The 21,522-nt window shown below is 39.3% G+C and overlaps 1 protein-coding gene across 1 annotated transcript; it reads right to left on the reverse strand.

Moving 5' to 3' along the window:
- Positions 1-8,147: 8,147 nt before the first annotated feature.
- LOC306885890 (transcriptional-regulating factor 1) lies at positions 8,148-21,522 on the reverse strand. Its single transcript, XM_079442694.1, is given in 16 exon segments — positions 8,148-8,714; positions 8,716-8,883; positions 8,977-9,158; positions 10,541-10,657; positions 10,948-11,061; positions 12,023-12,111; positions 12,715-12,790; positions 12,870-12,973; positions 13,439-13,578; positions 14,261-14,315; positions 14,475-14,757; positions 16,029-16,229; positions 16,317-16,464; positions 17,482-17,528; positions 17,611-18,986; positions 21,272-21,522. Coding segments are annotated over 15 exon segments (3,060 nt in total). The 5' UTR covers positions 18,823-18,986; positions 21,272-21,522; the 3' UTR covers positions 8,148-8,590.

A 21,522-nucleotide genomic window follows, 5' to 3' on the forward strand; every position in this document is an offset into this window, starting at 1 on the left:
TATGAAAGTTTAACCGTTGTAAATCGATGAGATGACTTCATGAACATGGCGGATGTAGTATGTCCGAATTCTATTCATACTACCCTCATTCATACTATATAGAACGTACTTTTTTAACGGTCGAGAAGTACGTTTGAATTCAAATGTAGTACCTACACAAGTAGTATGCGATTTCGGATGCAGCCACAGTGTTAATTTCGTCGACAAAGACGACGACGAAAAATATTCGTCAATGAACCTTTTTTCTGTGACTAAGACGAGACGTTGACGAGCTAAAACTAATATCTGATGATGAAAACTATGACAAAATTTATGCGCGTCTTCATTAACAAGACGAGACGGGACTAAAATGTTATTTGAGGACTACCGGACATTCAAAATGCATCCTATAGGCTAAGTTAACTGTCTTGTCGAACTAGCGATCTGAAACAATGGCCTCAGCACCCGAAGGGTTAGGGAGTGGGTGACCAGAGGTCCCGTTTTTCCCGGAAGTCAAAATTCATTGTCGATTAACTTAAAGTTAATGAAGGTGCGATAGGCGGAAACGCGCTGATAGAAGTGCTCTCTCTCGCGCATGCTCCACTTCTTCAGTTCTCATACAGCGCGCGCGATCAGTTCTCAGTGCTCAAATACACACACAGCAGTCCAAATGTCTCTCATGTAGAGTATCTCACGGAAATACAGTCCGTTATGGTTTAAGTTAGCTTAAACAGGTGGGTGAAAACTGAATGCATGTCAGTAGGCTATTACATACATACCTTACGTCTTAAATGGACAGCATTCCTAATTATCTGTCATAAATGTTAACCAACAAAAGATGTTAAATAAATGTATACTTGTTAAGTAAACCTACTGTATCTGAAAAATGAGTTTAATTTATATCTCTACCAAAAAATGAAAATTTATTCCAGTTTTTCCAAATTCAATCCTTGATTCAAATTTCTCATAACTAAGCTTAATTGATTTGGTCTAAAGAGAGAAGAATTAATGACTATTTTTGTTTGAATACTACATATAAAATAGCTACCAAATTAAATGTTGGTAACTGCAGTTTGACTAAAAGTAATGACTAAAAGTTGACAAAAATGTAATGACTTTTCGTCGACTAAAACTAGACTAAAACTATGAAAGGCTCAAATGACTAAAATGTGACTAAGACTATTAAGCATTTTCGTTTCAAGATAAAGACTAAGACTAAATCAAAAATGCCTGCCAAAATTAACACTGATACAACACTACAATAAATAAAAATAAAAAAAAATTACATTTACATTTAGTCATTTGGCAGAAGCTTTTATCCAAAGCGACTTACAATTTGGGAATACAAAAAGCGATTCATCTTGAAGAGGCAATCAGACAGAGGAAGTGCTCGTAACACCAAGTCTCAGTCATTGTTCAAATAAGTACAAGCTAGTAAGGGAGGGAGAGAAAGATAGAGGGAAAGAGTTTTTTTTTTTTTGAGTTTAGGATGAAGTCAAGTACTGCCGAAAGAGATGAGTTTTCAGTTGTTGCTTGAAGATTGACAGGGATCCGGCGTTCCGGATAGGGGTGGGAAGATTATTCCACCAGCCAGGAATGGTGAACGAGAATGTTCTGGAGAGTGATTTTGAGCCTCTCTGTGATGGTACCACAAGGCGTCGCTCACTAGCAGATCTCAGACTTCTGGAGGGGATGTAGGTTCGTAATAGTGAGTGGAAGTAGGAGGGTGCTGAGCCTGTGGTAGTTCTGTATGCAAGCATCAGTGTCTTGAACTTGATGCGAGCTGCCACTGGTAGCCAGTGCAAGGAGATGAAGAGAGGTGTAACATGCGCTCTTTTGGGCTCGTTGAAGATCAGTCGTGCCGCTGCATTCTGAATCATTTGTAGAGGTTTAATTGTGTTTGATGGCAGACCAGCCAGAAGAGCATTGTAGTAGTCTAGTCTAGAAACGACAAGGGCCTGGACAAGAAGTTGTGCAGCATGCTTTGTCAGAAAGGGCCTGATCTTTCTGATGTTGTGTAGTGCAAACCTGCAGGATCGAGCAATCTTTGCAATGTGCTCTTTGAAGGTCAGCTGGTCATCAAAGACTACACCAAGATTTCTGACCGAAGTTGATGGGGTAATCATTGATGAGCCTACCTGAATCGTGAAGTCATGCTGTAGAGTCGGAGTGGCAGGGAAGACAAGAAGTTCCATCTTTGCCAGGTTGAGCTGTAGGTGATGTTCTTTCATCCATGCCGAGATGTCCACCAGGCAGCCTGAGGTCCGTGCAGCTACCGTTGGGTGATCTGGTTGAAAAGAGAGATAGAGCTGCGTGTCATCGGCATAGCAGTGATAGGAGAAGCCATGTGCATGTATGATGGGACCCAGTGATGTAGTGTATGTGGAGAAGAGGAGGGGTCCAAGAACCGATCCCTGAGGAACTCCAGTGACCAGTTGATGTGGTTTGGATACCTCCCCTCCCCAGGCCTAAGATCTACCGGTGAGGTAGGATTCAAAGCAGTGAAGTGGAATCCCAGTGATGCCCAGTGATGAGAGGGTAGACAGGAGAATCTGATGATTGACAGTGTCAAAAGCAGCAGAAAGATCCAGTAGAATGAGGACTGATGATTTGGAATCGGCCTTTGCAATTCGCAGGGCTTCAGTGACTGAGAGTAGCGCAGTGCTGAAACCTGACTGTTTAGAATCCAGTTTGTTGTACTGTGAAAGAAACCGTGAGAGCTGGTTGAAGACAACTCGTTCGAGTGTTTTCCTTACGAATGGAAGGAGAGAGACAGGTCTGTAGTTTTCTAAAAGAGAAGTGTTTAAATGTAGGTTTTTTGAGCAGAGGGGTTACCCGAGCCTGCTTGAATGCTGTGGGGAAGATGCCTGTGAGGAGAGATGTGTTGATGATGTGTGTGAGTGCCGGTAAGAGTGTGGGAGAGATTGTTTGGAGAAGGTGTGAGGGGATTGGGTCGAGAGGACATGTTGTAGGATGGCTGGAGAGGAGAAGTTTGGATACTTATGCCTCGGTGAGGGGACAGAAGGAGAAGATGGGAGTTAGAGCAGTGGATGTGGTTGATTGAGAGGTCCTGTGGAGTTGAGAACTGGTTACTGATTGTTCTAGTTTTGTCTGTGAAAAAAGTGGCAAAGTCATCAGCGGTTATCGAAGTGGTGGGAGGTGGAGGAGGGGGACAGAGGAGAGAATTAAATGTTCTGAAGAGATTACGCATGTCTGGAGCGCTGTTGATCTTGTTGTGGAAATGTGAGGATTTGGCAGTGTGGACTTCAGTAGAGAAAGATGAAAGCAAAGACTGATACCTACTCAGGTCCGACGGATCGTTTGATTTGCGCCATTTTCTCTCTGCCACTCTGAGTTTGGTCCGATTCTCACGAAGAACATCGGATAACCAGGGGTTAGAAGGGGCAGCCCGTGCTGGCCTGGAGGAGAGAGGACAGATATCATCTAGACAAGAGGTTAAGGTAGAGCATAAAGTGTACCTTGACTTCATAAAAACCCTTATATTCACTTCTTCTGTAGATAAAGCTGGATCACGAATGATTCGGGCAAACATAGACACATTTATGTAGATCGGGGATCAGCGTTCCCTTCAAAATGAAAGTAAAGTTAATCCTCTGCGTCTTCAACGGCTCAGACGTCAGGAGTAATTGACGACTGCTATATTTATTATTACATCCAACAACTAAACAATTCAATCGCTTAATGATGTCTTCCCCTGCACCGGAGGCAGACAGCTCTTAGCTCACTCAGGGCGGGTCTAAGGTAAGACGGTCTATTTTTCGATTTATTAAGAAGTTAATAGTTAATAAGAAACATTGATTTCTTGAGTCAGGACTACCCTTACTATAGACTGGTGTGTTTTTGTATCAAAATACTGGTTACTCTGACCGAGTTAAAGAACTCAGAGAAAACGGCCCTTCTGGACGCTCCCGTGAATCCTTCAGGTCCTTAGGTGGTGGAGACATTCACGGAGCGCTTCGTTCAAGCGCAGAAGCAGTCGAAAGCCATTAGCCACTTCCTTCCAAAGCGCTCCGGCCCGAAACCTCCTGCGCATTCCCGCTTTTCCTCAGTGCAGCACGCAGGAAAACCGCACGCCTCTTCTGTTCCTGTTCGGTGTGAACAGGAGCCGGCGGTGAGGTCAAGACAACCGTGGCCGAAGTGCCATCAGGGCTCGAATGGCCAGAGACCCTGCTCTGACAGAAACAGCGGACCACCGGCACCGGAATCGAAGCCGCGTTCCTGATGCTGTCTCTCGGAGGAGGAAAGCTGCACCCAGCGCCGAAGATGAGCCACTGAAGAAGTCCGCTGTGTGTGCTCACCACGCCCCCCCGCCTGTTGTGGGTGGCGAGAGCAATTGTCATGTGTTTTGACTGTTCCACTATGCAGTGCAATAAAGTCGAAAAACACAAAACTCACCTCAATATCAGGACAATTTTCCTCCTCTCACTCCTCTCTCCCCCATCACTCACTCTCACACTCGTGTGATATTAAACTCCCCGCCCCCCCAACGGCAAGTTATCCCTCACGGTACGCAGTCCGCCTCGCCCACTATCACAGTTCACAGAAGCGTGGCAGGCACTGCCAGGGGTATCAGAGTGGGTTATGAAATCAATAAAGAACGGCTACACACTTCAGTTCTTCCGCAGACCGCCCCGCTTCAACGGTGTGTTAATGTCCACTGTACGGGATTGGAATGCCTCAGTTCTGCAAGAGGAAATACACAATCTTCTCGCAAAGTGCGCTGTAGAGACAGTGCCCCTCACAGAACACAAGAGCGGCTTCTACAGTCGTTATTTTCTGGTGCTAAAGAAAGTTGGCGGACTCCGCCCAATCTTGGGCCTACAACCCCTGAATCGCGCGCTTTCAAAGCATTCGTTCAAATGATTATGCTGAGACAAATCCTCTCACATATCAGACCGGGAGATTGGTTTATCTCCTTGGATTTAAAGGGTGCTTATTTTCACATTCAGGTAGCCCCCCGCCACAGGCGCTTCCTGAGATTTGCATTCAAGGGGATAGCGTACCAATTCATGGTCCTGCCCTTAGGCTTAAGTCTGGCCCCTCGCACGTTTACGAAATGCATGGACGCTGCTCTCTCTCCTCTGAAGCAGAGCAGAATGCGCTTCCTGAACTATCTTGACGACTGGATAGTCTTAGCCCAATCAGAGAGTGCGCTGCTCAGCGACAAACTCAGACTCCTCGCTCATATTCAGAGCTTAGAGCTGACTGTAAATATACAAAAGAGCATGCTGGTACCGAGCCAGAACATCTCCTTTTTTAGGAGTGGAACTGAACTCAATCAATATGCGAGCGCGTCTGTTGGAGGAGCACTCACAAGAGAGACCTCCTTCTGTGGGCAGATCGACACCTCCTCTCCATCCGGGCAGTACATGTCCCCGGACGCCTGAACTACGGCGCGGATTTACTGTCGAGGGGCGGAGTAATCCACGGGGAGTGGAGATTACACCCTCTGACAGTCAAAATGATATGACACCCAAATCCAGAGTCATGGAGCCTTCATGTCTGGCCGCTCGACGGAGCTTGCCAGAAACAGATGCACTTCCTCAGTGCGTGTTGAACACTATCTCTAAGGCTAGGGCTCCTTCCACGAGGCATCTTTACGCACATAAATGGAAAACTTTTTCAAGTTGGTGCGTATCGCCGGGCGAAGACCCAATCAACTGCCCAATACCCATTTGAGCCCATACAATCAGCGAGCTTGCGAGCGCTCTCTCTCAAGACAGCGCTCCTGCTCGCACTGGCCTCTGTTAAGCGAGTTGGAGACCTGCAGATGCTTTCAATTGACGACTCGTGTATTGAATTCGGGCCAGGTGATTGCAGACTCACCTTGAAGCCTAGAAAAGGTTATGTGCCTAAAGTGCTTTCGACTCCATTTAAAGACGGCGCTTAATACACTCCTGCTGTGCCCTGTATGTGCGGTGTGCACTTATATCGAGCGCTCTAGACAGTTCAGACTCTCGGAGCAGCTCTTTGTATGTTTTAGTGGATGCACAAAAGGACTGCCTGTGTCCAAGCAAAGGCTGTCACACTGGATCGTCGACGCAATTGCTTTGGCTTACAACTCTAAGGGCTCGGAATGTCCGATAGGGGTTTGGGCCCACTCAACCCGCGGACTTGCGTCCTCCTGGGCCTTGGCAAATGGCATGTCTATTCAGGACATTTGTATGGTGGCAGGCTGTTCGTCACCCAGCACTTTTGCAAGGTTTTATAACCTAGATGTGTCGTTGCTTGCCTCGCATGTGCTGTCAGTGTGAGCAGCGCACTCGCCTATTCAGCCTCAGCTATGATCTGAGATGTGTATCAGTGGTTTCGACTAGGTCGCATACACCCTGTATTGACGCACCACCAACAGCACCACCAACTGTCCCTAACAGTTTATCACAATGTTATGATGTGGTTCACCACGTCTTTTAGGACTTGATCACCATCATACTCTGTTTATTGAGCACCGCTACGGCCGTGCATCATTACACATGATTTCATTGGAAATTAAACAATTTCAACTAATCTATACGTGAAAGCGCCGAAGCCGCCGCCATTTCACATTCTCTGTTTCACCGGAGTTAGCTCCGCCCGTGGTGTGACACGACATCATCTAGTTGCCGCGCCCCCCCCTGACTTTTACATGGTTTCGACTAGGTCCTGTAGACCTGAGCTGTGTTTACTAAGCGCACCAATATCATTGCCGCTCTCATTACGGCTCCGGATGTGAAGCTTGACATACTTAGTCAAGCCAGGCTCCATCGCTTTGACACGGTGGGATTTTATACGTTCCCATAGCAATGTAGAGTGACCGAATTGAAGGGGAATGCTCTCGGTTACTTACATAACCTCGGTTCCCCGAAATGAGAGAACGAGACATTGCTCTTATTGCCATATCACCGAGCTCAGGATCTTAGAATGCAAGTTGCTTCAGTCAAAGATTCTGAATGGATGACGTACAAGCACTGCCTTATATAGAGTGGGATTCCCACTCATATTTCGCGTGCTTGAACGCCATTGGCCAGTTTCACTGCCGTGATTCAATAAGGCTTCAGTAGTATTCAAGGAAAATGTATTTCCCATAGCAATGTCTCGTTCCCTCATTTCGGGGAACCGAGGTTACGTAAGTAACCGAGAGTGTTTCTATGGGCCGCAATACGCAAGCCATCCGGCATGTTTGGAATGATCTGCGAATCTTTGAGTGCATTGACTGTGTGCGTCTACAACAGCAAGTTATACGCTTATATATCTTTGAATATTCATTGATTATTATGGTGAATGCGAGATGGCTGAAGCGTCAATGTATCTGGAGCAGTCGAATAGGGAATCTACAAATATCTATGGCCTGCTCGTCACTCCACGGAAGAGGGGGCGGAGTCAGCAGAGCTCACTAGCATTTAAAGCAACATGGACTAAAAAAATGCTGAAAACAGAGTTGATTTTGACAGGGTAAAGAAGGTGTTTTTTACACTACCATTGAGAAATTTTAACCACAGTATGTTATAGACTTTTCATTAAGACCCTAAAGAATCATATCAACTTGTGTAAAATGGGCATTCGATGACCCCTTTAAAGCTGTGACAGTTGAGTGCATGAAGTGTCCAACATTCCACCCTTATTTTCAGTTAAGTATATAATCCAGATATGTACAGTTCACCTTTTCTTTTTGGAATTTTCAGTGTTAACACTACTCACACTATTTATACTACCAAATGGCATAGAATAGTGCACAAGTACACAAATCGGGATGTACCTAATTTTGTCAAAACATTTGCTCAGAAACATCGTTCATGAATGTTTTTACCGAAGACATTTTCGTTGGATTTTTTTTTTTTTTTTTTTTTTAATGTTACTACTTGTTTTAGAACATTCAAAAGTAACATTCCCATAATGTTTGCTGGTAGCATTGACTTTCCTTAGTATGGAAAATACTATGGAATTTAATGGCTACCAGCAACTGTTTGGTTACCAACATTCTTCAAAGTATCTTCTTTTGTCTTCAACGGAAAAAAGTAATTCATACAAGTGTGGAAGATGAGGGTGAGTAAATGATGAAAAAGTTTAAATTTTTGGGTGAACTGTCCCTTTAAAATTCTCATAAACATGAAAACACATTTTTAATCCTGGATGTTTTGAACATTTAATGAACATTCAGAAGTAACATTTCATAACATTCAGAACATGTAATTAGCTGGGTAGAGTCTAGGGTTGCAAAAAGTTTGAAAATTTCCAGTAAATTTAGGAAACTTTCCAGAAATTTTGGAATCTTCCTGGGATTTTTGGAAAGTTTACGGAAATTTTCCACCCCTTTGCAACCCTAGTAAAGTCACACCGCTGATGAAAAGCGGTTTTGTAAAGTCGACTGCATTGTGAATTTAATCTGTTGCTAATGTGAGTGTTTGAGAATCACTGACAAACCAGGTGGTTTAAAAGAAATATGAAACAAAAGCAGATAATACACAACAGGATATCAGATGCAGGTAAAACAAAGAACATTACATACTTTTTACACAAATTGTGCCTCAGCCTTAGTTTTAATATACATAAATCTGTGCCATTTACATGAAGGAGTCCATTATAGTCTACAAAGAATTTACTTATTCGTCTTCTAACTTGGAATATAGTCAAGTGCACTCTGTAGGACAGGAAGTATCTTCAGAGGACAATCGATTTCCGGCACTGACTCACTGCACATGTCATTTATGGATGCTTTCACCTCCTCAGTTCTGTCACGTTAAAGAATGAAGGCTTATGTGTGGTTTTAGTGGTGTAACAGGAGATTCAGGTGTCACCATCATGCGATCTTGCTCAGGAACCCTGGGGAAGTGCCACAACTGTGTGTCCTCCTGCTGCCGGTGTGTCTTCATGTGGGCATTTCGACTTTTCACCTTCAAAAACACCCTATGAAATAAGGCAATCGTGAATCAGACCGCAACCACTGTGATTCATAACTGTATAAAGATGTTTCTGTTTTTGACTCAGGACGTGGCTTACTTTCCACACTCGTTGCAGGGAAAGACGACAGCTGAATCAGTATCTCCACTGGTGGTGCTGGAGGGAGAACTTCTCACAGAAGCCGAACCCAAAGGCAGGGTCAGCGTGGACGCTCTGTTTTCAGCCGGAGAACTACAGAGCAGCCGGAGATTGGTCTGGGTCCACGTTTCTTCATTCATTTGCTGTGAGAAACATAGTCATTTTACCCAAAAACAAATGGTCTGTAATTACTTACTTGTTCCAAATCCATTTTTCCATAAGACAGCAGTTAATAATTTGCAAAATGGCCAAGGAAACACCATAAATCTTAACATCTATGCAACATATGCACTATATTCCAAGCCTTCCAAAGTCATATGATAGCTTGGTCTGAGATTGAACTTGGAAGATTATCTGTTGGAACTGGTGATTTTAACATGTTATTGTTTCTAATGTTTTTGGAGATTGACAGAAGTCATTTTATAGAACAGTACACTTTAGAATACCTTCCAAATGAGTGCTTATTATGGAAATAATATATTTTAAAAGGCTACATTTGAGTGTTAACAATGTAATGTTCAGAGAATTAATGGCATGTTTTTTGCAATTACAATAAATTAAAATTTATTCTAGTTTTAATTGATTTTAAATGCATTAAATTGCAATTAAGAGTTTTTTTTTTACACACTTAAGTAGAACTTAAGTACATCTTTGTTTGTAATTTTTATAACTAATTTATTAGTCTTTAATATGTGGTTACTGACAAGCGTTTATGGTAAATTAAAATATACTTTAATTTCAAGTTGCAATTAAAATGTTTTAACTTTAAATGTAATATAAATAACACACTAAAGATTAAGTACAAGTGACAACAGATTATTAGAACATAATTTGGAATGTACTTTAAGTTTAACATTTAATTTGACATTATTATAAAGTGCACTTCTTAAAGTGTACTTAAGTGTGCTAAGAAACATAGTTATGAACGTGTCTCTTAAAGTACACTTAAGTGGTCTTTTATTTAATTTATATCATCAGTAAGTACAGTTTTTTTTTTTGTTAATATAAATATATTTTGAAAATTTAAAGTACACTACAAGTGTACATCTAGTACCACTAAGCACACTTATTTTTCAGAAGTGACCTGTGTGACAAAATGTATTCTTTTGTGCTCCACAGAACAGCATACGGATTTGGAACAGCTTGAAGGTGTGTAAATAATAATAAATAATGATAGGATGTAATTTTGGATTATTATTCTCAAATCATCTTGTGTAGGGAGATTTGTTTTTTAGGTTTTTTTAAGAGTTTGAATCCTAAACTGAATATCAGCTATTGTATATAGTTAGCATAGTGTCTTCTCCATTATTAGAAACATGTCACATTGGCTTTTGTAACATGTTTCTAATAATGAAGACATTATTAGGCTACTGTATACATATCAGACTACCTAGATTAATACACAGTACACATTTGAGAGAATGCAAAGGCAGTATACAGCATAATTGAGAGAAAAGGTGTGAGCCTACTAGTAAATGACAGGAAGTGGAGAAAGCACCTAGAGGTTTCAGTATCACATACTCACAGAGTTTGACACTTCACAGACAAACACGGCACTGGAGTTTTCTGGTATTTCAGGCTCCCTGGTTTTGCTGTTGGCTTCTTTATTTGATTCTGAAGTGGTGTTTATCAGCCAGTCTCCCTAATTCATGAAATATATAAGCTATGCATGAAAAAATATTTGAAAATCACAATATAATGTAATAAGTGTGATCACAGAAAGTATGTGCACACCTAAATCACACAAAAAAATACCTGAATGTCATTAAATTAGATAACTTATAAAAGCGAGTGTCGTTTGCACTCTTTTTTTTCAAATAATATTTTCTTTTCTAATGCAATGCAGTGTCTTAATTGTTCAAATACTGTCAGGTGAAAGTGGTGACATGAGATTCTGATGAGTATGACCAGTAAAACTGTGCTGTAACTCACCCGCTGGTCTTGAACAGGTGTAGACAGAGCCGCACTCACTCTCGTACCCAAACGCAAAGGCTTTTTCCATGTGTAATAGTATTCAACACACTGAGACACTGACTTTGTCTTGACCTAAATAATAAAATAACACATTCTCACAGTCACTACACCACAGGGGCACAAATTATTGCTCAAGTATTAATGGAGAACCAAAGATTAAATGAATACAGGGTTTCTGCAGGTTTTAAAAAGTCTTAATTCGTCCTTCCACAAATTAAGGCCTTAAAAAAACAGACAAATGCAACAGCAAAAAATAAATATCTTCCTCAATATTGTTTTGTTATTAAATATCTAAACATCCTTAAATCTACAAATATTGAGATGCAATGTTGGAAATGTCAGTGAATTTATGCTTAAAAAAAGAACAAATATCTGTCAGTAGGGTATGAAAATGTTTCCCTTTCGAATTAAGCTGATATTTCTGAGCCCATTGGCAGATTTTTGTTATTTTAATCAACTCACTTTATTTTGATGAGTCCTTGACAAGTAAATGTATCTTGATTGAACAATCTTTTGCACTGGAAAACAAAATAAAAATACTTTTTTTGCTCTAAAAGCTATTTCCATATTCCATTGGATTAGCAGAGCTATTCAAGACTTAAGATATTTCTGGTTACACTTTATTTTAAGGTGTCCTTGGTACAGTGTAATTAAACATGTAAGTACTGAGTAATATTAATTAACTATATGTACTTACTATGTGGTTAGAGTTAGGATTAGGGTTTAGCTTAGGGTTGCATGCATGTAATTATGCATAATTAATTGTTACTATAATAGTAAGTACATGTAACGTGTAACAAGGACACCTTAAAATAAAGTGGTACCGTATGTCTTTGTAAAATGAATTAAAAAGTAATGGACATCTCTTTTGAAGTGTCTAATACGAGACATTTACATTTAGAGAACACAGTATTGGCGCATTATGTTCCATTCAATTTATTCCTTAAATTTTCTTTACTTGGTCCTGAAAACATCTTAAACGTACCTTCATAAAACCTGCACAAACCTTTTAATATTAATTGACCACAAATACCATTTTCTGGACAAGATAGAAATCTTTGTGATGACTTAAAAGAGCTTTGTTCAGCTGGCGTTTTTCCTGAAGTGTCCATCTGTCTGATCCTAGTTGATGAGAAGAGGAGAAGAAAAGCTCAAGCATTTAGGGCCAGATTTACTAAGCACACACATATAAAAGCACCGATAGGAGTGGAAAGTTCTGCGGCTGATCTACTGACAGAACGCAGATTAAAGAACACAGATCTTTTCTGTAATGACCAATGTAATCTACCAAGAACAGTTCAAATTAGTGTCTGGTTTAAGACATGCTTTTTTTGGGGCTGGAAACAATAGTGCAAATACCAGTAAATTGACTGGGGCAAACATTAGTAAATCACATTGTGTGAATCATTTAGATACTTTCCTCCCATGAATTTTGCATCTGAAAGGGAAACTCCTACAAATGCATATACGATAAGATCAGCCACAAAAATGTCTGTGTCCACATCGATTCAGCGCTAATCTTTCACTGCGCGTCTTTGTTGTTTAGTGCCAAAAGAGGGTTTGCTCTGGTGCAAGCTGTTAGTAAATCTGACCCTTAATTTGTAGTCTTCTATATATAATTTAATATTTCCTCAGGAAGGAATACTTGCATATAAGAATCCCACAGTAAAAAGTATTTTTTACCACAAAAATAGTCTTTTTTGAGGGTAAAAAAAAATAACGCACCTGCATAATGATAGTCTGTTTTGGGGCTAGATGTGTTTCTCGGCGGCGTTGGCAAGAGAAGCTTTTCAAGGGTATTCTGGAACATGATAGATATTTTAAGGCTTTTTAGAAAACGAGCTTTAGAGCCAGGAACCGATAACAGGCAAAATACTAACCATAATATCTCCTCTGCACTCAAAAAGACAGTGCAGGACATATTCTGTGTTTGCTCCGCCGCCTGGTAGCACACTAGAGCAAGCCATTTTCAGAAGATTGTCCACTAAAAGGGGGAAAAAGTCAACAGTAATCAGATATTGGTGCTTTTTTTCCCCTTAATGTGCACAAAAATAAATGAACCATTTAAAAATTTATATTTTAGACTCAAAAACTTGCATATCATAGTAATGGGGTAAATATCTATTTTAGCCTGCACTGAAAACACTGAAACAATTTAGACTCAGAAATGGAAAATAAATTTCACTCAGAAGAGAACCTGCGAGTAACACATTGAATTAAATGTGAAATTTTGTATTAGAAAGAATCAAATAGCGTTTTCTTGCAAAACGTACTCACATAATTTTCAAAAATATTTTTTTTCCAGTGTATAGTGAACCTGCTTGGCTGAAGAATGATTTTATAATGTTATGCTTTGCATCATGCCTAAGAATGCCCGTTCTGCATTATAAAATCACCACATGTCTCCTAGTTGCTGCATTTAACTCAATGTGATTTTTGTGTATTTTACCTTTCTGCTGGTTATCAGGGGTTTCCAGGTCTTCGGTAGTCGACCACAGAAGAACAGCATTATGGGTATCTTCCGCTGTGAGGGTTTGACTCTTAATGTCTGGGATCTTTGCTTGAAATTCCTCTCCAACATTTATCCGACTATAATGAACATAAATACAGTTATGGATTATTCATTTTATATTTGAACATTTTTAATTAATAAATCAACATTAATCTACAAAGAACATATAAAATACAGTTATTGATTATTTTTAAACATTTTAATTATTTAATCAAGTAAGAAATTGACAGTAAAATGATGTGCAGTAACACATTGTTTTGCTGGCGTAGCTTAAAGGTGAAGAGTGTTTCGAAACACTTTTGTGAAAACGAAACCTCAGATCATGTGGGTTTATTGAGAGGAAGTGTGATATTACTTTAGTGAATAAACTCACTTTTAAAAAATGAAAAGTGGGGGAAAACAGTAAAGCTTTTTCATTTGCTGGAAAAAAATTTGGTTTCTCCCACAAAAAAAAAAGTATGTCTCCAAGAACCTGCATTCATTGGTGAAAGTATTGTGAGAAATTCAAAATTTTTCAAGCAAATGCAAACTTTCTCGGGAGAACAAAAGCATTGAAATATATATATTTTTTTCAATATTTTGCCAAGAAACAACTACCTACAGTATCAACACCATACTAACTTCATAGCAACACCCTGGCAACAGACCACAACCCGGGTAACTTTGGCCACCACTTATGTAACACATAGTTTAATTTGTTTTTGCTAGTGACATTGAATTTACACACAAATCCTCAATTAAAAACATTAAAATGCTTACGGTGTTACATTAACCACTTTCTCTCTTGCAGTCTCACCACAGTCATCCATATCACCTGTTGTAGACAAACATGGATAATGCATATTATGATTAGAAAAATACAGCTACTGTATCAATGCATCTAAAATAATTAAGTAAAAACAACACTTTAATCTTCGCTAGTGTCATAAAATATTTAGATATCATGCTGATAACTTTGACTGCATTAACTAACCAGCCCCATCTGCAGCAGACTCGACCCCGCTGCTCTTCCCTCTTCCACTGATGGCGCTGAAGAGGCCTGATCCCGGGCGTATGGGGCTGAGCATGGGTGGAGGGGTGTAAGGCACATCGTCCCCCATGCTGCTCGCCGTCCTGAGCTGACTGCAGAAGAGCACGGCGCCTCTGGACTCCTGACCGGCGCTGGGTGGAGGAATCATCAATGGGACCAGACAGTGGCGGTACCTCTTTTTCACCTGCTTTGGTGCACATTCTCCATCCGAGACAGATCTCTTTATCTAGAATGTTTTTTTGTGGGGGGTGAGGTTTAGATAACATTACAATCTGTCAGATTTACATAAATCAGTTAAAGGTATAGTTCACCCAGAAATAAAAATTCAAACTGGAAAATTGGCAACCAAACAGTTTCTGGTAGCCATTGTTTCTGGTAGCCAGAGTCAAGCTTTATATAGGAACATTATCGAAACTCTTTGGTCAGTTTTGAGCGAGATGCTAATGGTCTAATCCGATTCAACGATTTATGCTAAACTAAGCTAAAAGTGCTACCGCCAAACCCAGAGATTGGCTGAAAGTATTCAAAAACGGTAAAAATCAACTGTTTATGTCACGAATCTGGTCCATGCTCTCCCGGTTAACCACCACTAGAGGTCACCCGTTCACCACAGTGACTATTTTCACTCACAAGCACATTGCACTCCATTTCCCACCATCCATTGCACTCCCTAATCACGCACAGCTGTTCTCAATTATCACACCCACACCTGATCACCATTTCACAATCACCACCACAAGTGGTGGTGGTGGTGATTGTGAAATGGTGATCAGTTTAATGGTGATCACTCCACTTTAAACAAAGTGGAGTGTTCCTTTAAAATAAAGTGTAACTCATTCTACTCTATCGATTAAATGCTATGTAAAGCATACAATTTCAGTTCAGCCAACTTCAAAAACACTTATCAAATATTTGATTGGTTCACATTTGCCCTACTTAATTCAATCTGGTAGATTACACATTTTAGAGGTTTACATTAACTGAAAGAAATCAAGTTTAGAAGAGAAATATAATTTTGCTGTGTAGATCACAAATAATATGATGGAATTGGACAGGGTTTGTGTTCCCATTTTTCCGTATTTGACTACCTGAATTGGAGGCAGTAGTCAAATACCTAGTAATTTCATTTGTAAAGCACTTTTTTTCTTTATTTTAATACGCATTTCTTATTAAAACAGAGCTGGGCAGGATGTATTAAAGGGCTCATTGCATTATTTTTCACAATGAAATCAATTTACAGCTCTTGTTTTTTTTAAATGGAATATTGCTGTATTTATTGTAAATTATCGATCCATACAAATTGCAGCATTCATGTGCCCCTTGTAATTTCTAATCAAAACGTCAGCATAAGAATGAAGTTTTACATTTAAAAAACATTTTGAGCATCAGCAGTCTATAAATTCTTAGGATGTTGAAGTGATGTTTCAGATCTCGTTGTTAAAGCTTTAAATTTCTAAACAGCTTTTAAAAATAACTATATGAATGCCAGAAACTCACACAGGAAGGGTGGTTTCGTACTGACGGGAGGGGTGACTGTGCACCAGACTTAATTAAACCGGTTTGTTCCTCATCTTTCTGCTGGCACAGAAGGCTGAGCTTGAGCTTGGTTGGGATCTGGTAGTCCTTGACAGGTATTGACACAGGTAAGATGATGGGGTTGCTTTGAGCAGCCTCAGACAGATGAATGTGCCCGTCTCTCTGTTAAAACAAAGAAAGAAATACCAAGCAAAGTCAGCATGCAAGTTTTCACAATCCACTGATGATCAAAATGACTCTGGTTCATACCATTTTGAGGGATGCGGGGTGAGTCCGCAGACCTCCATGTGAGCGCATGTGACCGTTCAGAGCCGGGAGACTTTTGAACTCCCTGTGACAAACAGTGCATCTCATCTTTGCATGAGATCCGTCCTCTCTCGACAACCCAGGTTCTGCTCTACAGAAATCCAAATCCACATACTATATTATATATCAATAATAGGAGTGGAGCATTGAGTTTCTCATTTTTTTGCCACAGTTGCATTTGCTTGCATACTAGAGGACTAGAGATATTATGTATTACATAAAAAAAAAAAAATGGCGTGGAAAAAGTTTTCACTCAGACACTGCTAGTAAATTTGACAAAAAAGACAAAAAGCATCAAGTAACACAAGTGAAATTTTAAACATACTCCAATAATCCAATGCAGCACATGACCAAATATTATTTATGGTTGTCACTACACCAAGATGTTATAAATCCAATAACAATTGAATAACAAGACCAGAATTGAATAATATCACCAGATGACGAATTAATAATAATCAATAAATTATACAATTAAGGTAACACTTAAAGCCTTTATGTATAATGCATTATAAAAGTAGTTTAATGCATTAATTATGCCTTACATTATAATGCACTACGATCGCATGAATAATTGTAATCATAGTTCCATATTATAACACTTATCAATTCAATTGTTACTCTATGCATTTTAAATTCGGTAATAATTTTTTACGACAAGATACGTGTAATGTATTACAATGCACATTAGGAATAATTACAATGCATTATACTCTTTAATAACACTTTACAGTGCATTATACATAAAGGCTTTAAGTAAAGTGTAAGTATACCCAACCTTTACATTACTTTATATATTGTATCCAACTTTTTGTTCGCGAAATGTAACTATATTAATATCCAGCTCTTTATATAAAGCAGGGTATACTGTATATATGTCACATACATTGTATATAGCAAAATCATTGTGTAATCGCCACAAAATGTAAACTATGTTATCACCCAGCTCTAACCTGCTAAATGTGATTATAAGGCATTAATGTACTGACTTTATCAACATTAACATCACGATTTTCTGTAAATCTGCTTTGAAATGTGTATTTAGAACACGCTCTATACAAATAAGCTTGATTTGACTAAATGGATAGAAGTAGGGTTGGAGTCAAACCTGAAATGAGGTGAAATGGCCTCATCTTGAATATCTGGTGAAGGTGCCTGCAGGTATTCATGAGAAACCTTTAGCTTAAATGAGCTCAAATGAGTCTATAATGAAGTAATAAAATAACAAATACAGTACCTGTGACCACTGAGGAGCATGTGCTGTGAGATGATGAAAAATATCTCCCCTCATAGTCATCTGTGGAAGAGTTTTACAGACCCCTGAGTTCTTGTTTTGGTAGAGCGGACTGCAGAGGTCTTCACTTCGGTGAGGGAAGTTGAAACCAGATTGATCTTCTTTGGGACTTGAGAACACAGGTGTGTTGGGTGCCGAGTGACGAGCATCACTAAACATGTTGTTTTGCTTTGCAGGGAATGATTGCACGTGATCTTGCGCAAGGTATGGATTGCCGGGTTGGGAAAGCAAACGAAGATGTTGTTGGTCTTGGTAATGGAAGATCTGCTGCTCTGGGACTTTGAAGTCTTGACGGTGGTCATAAGTTGGCGATTGAGCAGGTTCATGAGAATCCAGATGAGTTTTGTGTGCATAAATCCCTCTTTGTTGTTGATTCAAGGCCATCGGATATGGCATTGGGTGGCTTTGATAGCCATGCCAAGAGCTCTGTGGTTTTTGGAGACTCCTGTTTACCTGCTCCATGTTGTTTAATTTCTGTTTGTGTTGCTGGTATCCATAGTGAAACTGTTGATGGTTTTGGTAAAGGCCGTGCATTGAGTTTTGGCTTTCTGATGGATGGAAGCCAGTCTGATCGCATTGACCTTGAATGACCATTGGGTTAAAAACTGGAGACTCCAAAGGTTGCCTGTCTGATCCTTCTGGGAGACTTTGAGGTATGTGCAAAACCCCTGAATTGTGATTTTCTGCGTGCTTATCATTTGTATTGTTACTATCGCCAAAGAGAAGTTCAATGTTTTTTGTAGGGAAGGCCTTTGAGAACGAGTCCAGCCTTTGAGGATGAGAATCACTGCCGTTGTCTTTGCAGGTCATCGATGAGTTGCTCTGACACGTGATGTTAAACGGATAGATTCGAGACGTCTCGGGTAGTTCTTCGTGAAGAGGAGATCCCCAAGATGATGTCCTTCCAAACTGATTATATTCCCAAGTCCCGCCACTGTTTGGCATCTCAAGCATTGGAGAAAGATCATGTCCTGGAGTGCCAGGAGATGTTAGCTGCTCGTGATTGAGTCGAGGAGACATTGGAGATGATTGGATCGAGTTTATGTTTGGTACACCATAGTGAGGTGCACCCAGTGTACTTGGGCTGTGCTGAAACAAATAGGTCCCGTTGGTGTGGTTTGTGAACTGATTTGTCTCATACTGGTTTTCTGTCATCTTCAGAAAGATTAAAATGCCACTTCTGTATTGTTAAACTAATGGCTTGAGGGCACGCTATTACATACTGGTTTGAAAGTCACTATAAAAGAGTTGAATGCTTTTTCCGTCATTCGTTGTTTAATCTCTCAAATTGTTCGGTTGATTTCAAGAATAGGGTTTTCCTGTAAAATGAGATAACAAGTTGTTATACAATGCTGAAAATGTACAAAGACAATCATTTTTGTCTTTTAGGAATAACCTGCACCATTTAAATATGCACAATAAGACTAGAAACCTGTGTTAAGATGTATGCTTGAGGTTGGTAAGATATTAATAGTTTTATCCAGCAAGGGTGCATTCAGTTGATCAAAGGTGACAGCAAATACATTTATAATGTTAAAAAAGATTTATATTTCAAAGAAATGCTTTTGATCTATCTTTCTTTTCGTTAGATCAAAAGCAGCAAATCAGCATATGGAGCTAGATTGTGTCTAAGCTTAATTTGTTCATTTTTCATACAGAAAGGAATCTGTCTTTAGCAAACCAATAATATCTTATTTTTCCGCCCACAGCAGATACAGTAAATTCACACCATGACTCAGTCTGAGGCTTCCTCTCACATCTAGAATATGAAGTTCAGACACCATCTTATCACTTCCTGTCACATGGTCTGCCTAGAACATAGGATGGCAGTTTGATCAATATCTAAACTCTTTGAAAGATGCTGCTGTCCTAAAAATAATTTTCATGTAGAAAAGTTTTCTCATAAATTCATCGCCAGGTGAATTTAATATATCTCAAAGCAAAACTCTGGTGTTTAAATGCCTTAAAAATGTACTTGCAAAAACATTTTCCACCTCTATAAAATGTTACCAATCTGAGGTTTGTTTTCTAAAACAGTATGCAAAAATGCATAGAAAAACACATGCATGTACTTTTACCCATGTGTGCTTTAGAAAGGCCAAGTGTTGTTCGCGAGTGTGTTGTTTGAAAAAAGTCTGCAGACAGATCATTGGTTCACCTCTCTGAATCAGATTAACACAGCATCTCAGTGTCAAAGGCTCAAGTGCGCTTTGTGGTTTCGAAAGTTTCCATCTTCACTTTAGTCTGTTTACTGAGTGTGTGAAGCCGTCAGACTCTGACCAGTGAGTGGAACAAGCCGACTGTTAGACCTTTAGAAATAAACTTAAAAGCAATGCGTGTATGTAGCGACAAACAAAGACCTGTACCATCTCAAAAAATGACACTACTGAGGTACAACATCAACTTTTTTTTTTTTTAATTATTAGCTAATCAGCCTTTAAGTTAGTGCCAATTACATTTACATTTATTCATTTAGCAGAGGCTTTTGTCCAAAGCGACTTAAAAATGAGGATAATCACTTGCAAATGAAGGTTTATAATTTTTTTTTATTTTATTTTTTATTTTATTTAATTTTATATTTTAATTTTATAAAAAAAAAAAAATCCATTTTATTTATTTATTTATTTATGCTTTTTGATCCTTTTTTTTCTTGGTGTAACACATTCAACCTCATTGCATGATAGTGTAGTGGAGACGTAGTGGAGCTGCATCTCACGTTTGCTGTGGCACAGTTAGAGTAGTTGCACCAGTTGATTCACTAGTAGCAACAAGTATCAAATTAGTCTTTAGTTTTGAGTCCAGTTGGAATTTGTTCTCTGTCAAATTGTTGTAGTGGAATGTTTGAATTTACCATGATAAAGAAAATTCTACAGCAGTATCAAATTATTATTACAGTTCAAAAGTGGCATTTGTCATTGCCTTTTTCTAAGCATAAAATTATGGGTGACTTTTCACATTTATCCTGAAATCTGCATTATTATTAATAGAATCAAATACTTTTTTTAAATTAGACAACATTTTTAATTAGACATTTTCATTTAAGAATACTTTGCATGAAATTTAAATTGCGTAATTTCCTGTGCGCGCCCAGGCACAAATGAGATGACAAAAATAATATCTGTTTTTATGGCATATATGACTGTTATTTGTTCATTTCAACATTAGTTGAGCAACATGTTGAGTTGCATCTCAAAGGTTTTTACGAGCTATCTGAACTTTATCCACTCTTGAGGTAAACCCAGCTTACCTAGTGTTCATAACAGTACAGTCGGCTGTTAAAAACTCATGTGATGTGTTTTCAGTTACAACCATTTTTAGAAACTGCACCTTGCATATATGGCTCAACAGAGACTCATTACCATGTCATTCTGTGCAATGGTTGAGTTCTTTAAACCATATCTGTACATATAACGCAATCAAAGCTGGCAACATCAATCCGCAACCCCACTGAGGTCAATGCATGCAACACCATATAGACTGACAGTATGACGTTTTATTCAATTTGCTGTCTGTATATAAATTAGTCTTGACATCTTTAGAAGATGCACATGCTGCATGCATTTTTGTGATTGAAAGTGTGATAATGACAAATAGTAATGCTTACCTCATTTCTCTAAGCACTTTTTTAGAAAAGGCCGTCCTCTCAAACTCACCCATCAGGATGCACTGAATACCATGTAAGACGCTCTGGATATCATAACAAATGTAGACGAGTCAAACTGCACTGCAGATAAAAAACAATAACTCAAAGGCACATCAGAAATAGGAAGTAAGTTCAGTTCATACTGCTGACTAAGGAATTATGCCTGTGTCCTCTTATAGCTACAGCAAGTGTCTGAAGGCCTGAGAGGGTTC

Source organism: Barbus barbus, assembly GCF_936440315.1.
Source record: "Barbus barbus genome assembly, chromosome: 20".
Taxonomy (NCBI): Eukaryota; Metazoa; Chordata; class Actinopteri; order Cypriniformes; family Cyprinidae; genus Barbus; species Barbus barbus.